At 31.9% G+C, this 5521-nt stretch overlaps 1 protein-coding gene across 1 annotated transcript; it reads right to left on the reverse strand.

The window, feature by feature from the left end:
- Window positions 1–345: 345 nt before the first annotated feature.
- Window positions 346–1498, reverse strand: LOC129298537 (protein LURP-one-related 5-like). The gene is made up of 2 exons (XM_054936953.1): window positions 1153–1498; window positions 346–998 (listed from the first exon to the last, which is right to left on the reverse strand). The coding sequence occupies exons 1-2, from the start codon at window positions 1375–1377 to the stop codon at window positions 579–581; spliced, it is 645 nt and encodes a 214-aa protein (XP_054792928.1). The 5' UTR covers window positions 1378–1498; the 3' UTR covers window positions 346–578.
- Window positions 1499–5521: the final 4023 nt, after the last annotated feature.

Below are 5521 nucleotides of genomic sequence, written 5' to 3' on the forward strand. Positions count from 1 at the left end.
GTTATAAGGATAAATTTAAAAAAATTAAAAATAATAAATGTTTTATATCTTAAACCAAGTTTAGATTAAAAAAATATCTTTCAATTTAAATCGAGAAGAGTGTAATTGAGAGGTCAAGCTTTCAAAAGTTATACGTACAAGATATATATAATATAAACTTGTGGCTTGCCCATACCCAATTAACTTAGTTCACCAATCCTTTTAATTAATCTATGCATCTTGATTGTGAGTAAAGGCAAAACTATATCTGTCTTTTCCCCCACTTGGAGGAAGAAAAGGAAGAGAGGCTTCACTTAAAACCTGAATCACAAGGCCGACATGAATTTTAAAATGACACATATACCCTCGTGCAAATCACTTGGCCATTTATGAGAAGTGTTCATTTAAACTAATCAAAAGCTAACCTTCATCTTCATGAAATATTAATAGAAAATTTACACGATAGCAAGATGAAATGACTTGCATTACAAAGTACGAAGCATTATTTTAAGGGCAGATGAGCTTGAAAGTTGCCTTCCCAAGGGACCCTACATCAGTGGGGGATCATAATAGTAATCGTAAAGAGATATCTTACGGTTTTAGTCCTCCGCGGTAGGGTGCACCGTAGTTTCTGTTCCGCTATCGACGTAATCGTCGCCGTTGATCTGATCCAGCACCAAAATCAATCCCATGGCGAAGGCACCATCAAACCCCGGCTTCACGCAAAGCGTGAACACTTCCTTCCCCAGCATCACGCTCGTCGTCTGGTCCACCTTTCGTCGGATCTCCGCCATGGATTCCTTCGTCACATTGTACACCGTGCAGTTCCGCTGCGAGAAGCACCCTTCGATCTGGTAGTACTGCTGCTCCTCTCCGCGGCCGTCGTCCTCGTACACCTCCACCGTCAAGCCCGCTCTCGACCGCCCGATGATCGACGACCTCTTCACGCTGAAGATCGGCTTGTCGCCGTCCATCCTCTCCCCCTTGAACCCTTCCCACCGTTGATGCAGGCTTGGCCTCTGTTCACGACGACAAACAATCATCCAATTACAACTGTTGAGGAAAACGATTGAAATGACTGAACAACAACCAATTAGAGTGAACCAGCAGTAGTTCGATCCAAATATTTAACAATGGTAGGAAGATTGAGGACGAATCTAGTGATTGGTATACCTTTCGGCGAACGGTGAGGAGGCAGAGGCCGTGAGGATCCATGAGGACAAGCTCGTCCTTATCGCGGGCGTCGGGTCCGTAAGTGTCGACCCGGAAGACGAGCTGTCCATGGCAATCGTAGACAGTGAATCCGTCGCCGGCGAAGAAGAGAGAGGTCTTGAGAACGGTGAGATGGGTTTCTTCTTTGAAGACATAGGCGTCCTGGACAACGAAGGACTCTTTCATAGTTGAGACTTTGTGGAAGAAGGTTGGAGTAGTGGAGGGGAATTGGGAGAATGCTCAGGGATTGAATATATATATATATATATATAGAGAGAGAGAGAGAGAGAGAGAGAGAGAGAGAAGGAATGGAGAAGAGAAAAGAAGATGAGATGAGAGTGGTTCAGGGGTCTGGTTTCGGCTTTGTAGGAGATAGGTGTGAAGGAAAGTGGGCTCGACAAGAAAAGGTGTCACCGTCCTATATATATATATGAGATACTTTTAATCGAATGATATAAATCAATAAAAATTAATTATCAATTTAAAATATAACAATATTTTAATTTTATTTATAATTATTATAAATAAAAATGAATATTTTTTAAAATCAATTTTAATACTTTTTTCTTTTTTACGTGATAAGGATATAATATTTTATTTACTAAAAAAAATATGTTGATAACTTCTTGTATTTAAATTTAAAAAAAAAAAAAAACAGTTCTAGAACACATATGGAGTGAGTAGGTGCCAACGGTAGCTGTCTTCTTCCCCACATTTGGCAAAACAAAGAAAAATCTACACAAGTTGATGTTGACAAATTTTACAAGTGGATGAGAAATTTTTTAAGCACTAGGATTTAATTAGAGTCATCTCATCCATAAAACATTTTTTTTAATTAAACCACCTTGTATAGATATATGAAATGAAGGCAATTGGATTGGATTTCAGCTAATATGGACTAAAGCAAATAAGTTGCAAAAGTGACCACCGTATAATTCAAGCTTTTATTGCCAAGATTTAAGTACTGAACTTGGTATTGGTATACTTCATACTTTTCTCTATTGTCTAATCAAATCAAGAAAAGTATACTTTTATGATGTATTGATGATAATGTTAAAAATAAAAATTTATTATTGAATAAATAATATGTAAAATATTCATGTATCTTGATTCAATTAAAAACATATACATTACATATATAAGTTAAGGTATATAAGTTTTATCTTTTTTTATATAAGTTTTATCCTTTTTTATTTTTTATCTTGTTACCTCATTAAGCTAGCTAAATCATTACCTCGCTGTATGCTGGCTTTGCAGTTGGATTTGAACTCAGTTTTATAAGTTATGGGTCAAAAATCAATCTTTCTTGGTTAATTATTAAAATATCTTTTATGTTTAAAAGACTTTTGAATAAATTTGTATAATTTTTTATTCTTTAATTGAAGTTAAGTTTATTTTTTGACCCATAATAAGTTTCATGTTTAGGATAAAAATTTCCCCGCACTAAAAACTGAAACATATTTTTGTAAGAAATATTAATTTGGATAAAGGGATAAAAATATCTATAAAGTAGTCGAGCAACCATTATCCTAAAGTGATAAAAATAATAAAAATATTCATAATATTACATGGATGGGTGCAAAAATAATCATAACGTTGACTTTAACCTAATACCATTAAATTTGACCGTTAAATACTGATTGTGCATACACGTGTCAGTCTTTGCTGACATGAACTAAAAAAGGGGCAAAAAATATCCACGAAGTCAGATGGATCAATACATCGAATCCCTTAAATGTTGACCATTTAGTTGACACCTAAGCAGAAATTGACTATTTTTTCACTGATGTAGATAAAAAATATTTCAAGATGAATTTTTACGAATGTTGATCGATTATTGTATGAATATCTATAATGTTATTTTAGTAGGTCCAATAGTAACCAATCCGTTAAAATCAACGCCATATGATTTTTTTCCATCATAATGTATCTCGCCCCTTTCCTTTTTCCTTCTCCACTCATTTTTCTTATATGCAAAACCTAAGATTTACCATAGTGAGATAGGTTGTTCAAAATCAAAGATCAAGATTGAGCACATCTAGCTTAAGAACATTGTCACAACCTTAAACAATTGCATTCATGATAGATTTAATATTTTCAAATAATTTTCATCATTACTGTAAAGAAACAAACAATTTAATTTAATATGCAGTCAAAATGACATTTTCTCACATGATATTCATACAATAACCAATTAACTTTCAGAGAATTTCATTTAGGAATATTTTTTGTTTACATCAATGAAAAAAATAGTCAACTTTTGCTTAGGCGTCAGCTAAAGAGTCAACATTTAAGGATTGAATATATTGGTCACTTTTGCACCAACTCTGATAACGTTATGCTTATTTTTGCTCCTAGTCAATGACCTTGTGGGTATTTTTGTCCCTTTTTTAGTTCATGTCAGCAAAGACTGACACGTGGCATGTACAGTCAGCATTTAAAGGTTAAAGTTAACAGTGTTAGGTCAAAGTTAACGGTTTAGTTATTTTTGCACCCATATATATAACGTTATGAATATTTTTATCTTTTTCATCACTTTAAGATATTGGGTGTCCGTGGCTAATTATTTTGTAAGTATTTTTACCTTTTTACCCTGTTAATTTTAATAGCAAACAATAAATTACAAAAACGTTTTGCAAGTCAACTTTCAAAAATAACTAAAAAATAATTTTGAAGATAGAAAGGATGCATATGTAATTATAAGGTAAAAGAGAGGAAAAGTAGGCAACAGCAATTAAATCCTTGATGTAAGGTATGCCTTTTAAAGAGATACTCACAAACTATCAACCGGATTAGTCTGTATTAAAGACTTAAAATGCCAGAATAGGAGTAGGGAAAAAAAAAAACCTATGTCAATATATTTTTCTCTAAGAAAAATGTTGTCACTCTTCTAACTTTGGTAAACTAATTTATCAAAATTAGAAAGGAAAAGAGGATACGGGTTTCCACATGATCGGAGTGACTTTGTTTGTTTCGAAAATTTAAAAGCGCAAAACTAATAAGATTCAACGAAGAAATCCAGAAGCTGATTAAATTAAAATTAAAAATGATAAAAAAAAACTCGTCTTAAGATATTTTATAGAAATAAATATAATATAATTGCATATCTAGGTCAATGTCATGGTCCTTGTATCGTGGTCTAACTACAACGGTTTGGCTGACCAATATTACCTCACCACTAGGGTGTTTAATTATCATTGATATAAAATATTTTGTTAAGGATTTTGTACTTATTACAGTCAAACTTCCAAAATAATCTTCAACAAAACCATCTATATAAATCAACTCAACATTTATTAGTGCTAACTACTATTTGAATTGGAAGAATGGAGAGCTACAATTCAGTTTCTAAACAAATTAATTCTGGAAGAATTTTACAATTTGTGCTTTTATTAATTTTTCATCCCGTCAAAAAACAGAATATCCACAGAATTCTTTTTTAAATCTGCAACCAGAGGAAAAAATTGCAGCAAAATACTAAGTTACAAGCTTTTTGTTTAGAATATTTTCAATTTTAAAATAATTCTAAAGCACCTCAAGGTAAAAAAAAAAAGCCAGGGGTAAATTAAAATGAAAAAAATGTTCGGTATAAGTTAATTTTATTTTAATATGAATATTTTTAACGCTGGGTGCATGTGAAGGTGAATGGAATTGATGAATAATTGAATATTATAAGTGAGGAAAAAATGGTGAATTAGTTAGAAGCTCGTGACACTGAATCCAGCAAATCGATACTGACTTTATTGAGAGTAAGGATGAATTTTTCAAATAAAAAAATACTCCTAATGTGAATATAAATTGAATTGCATTAATGTTTACAAAAAAATAGAATTACATTAATCTTTGCCAAAAATAGGATTACACTAATCTAGGTCCCTAAAAATGTTTTAATTATCGTTAGAGTTGTAGCTGAAACACGTTTTATAGAAGTCGTGGTTTATATTTGTTGGTTAGAAAGTATGGTCGTGATTATTTTCTTTCTGGTTTTTTTTCTCTCCGTACATTTATATATGAAATTTAAAAAAATGGATAAAACATGGCTTAAAATTCCACATGAGCTCCATGAAACTCCACTCCATGAGGGAAGACATTACCAATTTTTCCATCCTACAAAAGTATTTTTTTTTTCAAAAAAAAAATCTCTCAAAGTGTTTAAAAGTCTTCTCCACATGCAAGTCAATTTTTTAAAAAATTGATAATTCTTTTTATAAACTCATTTTACATAAAAATATATTATTAATTATTTTATTTTAATGTTATCCTTTTATATCTTTTGACAAATAGAGTAAAATGTTACATATGAAAAAAATGTTTTAAAAGATGGTGCATA

This window comes from Prosopis cineraria, unplaced genomic scaffold, assembly GCF_029017545.1.
Source record: "Prosopis cineraria cultivar Desert tree isolate PC_DT_omini unplaced genomic scaffold, ASM2901754v1 PC842, whole genome shotgun sequence".
NCBI classification, from domain to species: domain Eukaryota; kingdom Viridiplantae; phylum Streptophyta; class Magnoliopsida; order Fabales; family Fabaceae; genus Prosopis; species Prosopis cineraria.

What these genes read in the sequence shown, in the direction of transcription:
- LOC129298537 (XM_054936953.1), bottom strand. Translation starts at nt 1,377, where the DNA reads ATGAAAGAGTCCTTCGTTGTCCAGGACGCCTATGTCTTCAAAGAAGAA. An exon ending in TCCTCACCGTTCGCCGAAAG is followed by an intron (nt 999 to 1,152) that starts GTATACCAATCA and finishes CGTCGTGAACAG; the next exon opens with AGGCCAAGCCTGCATCAACG.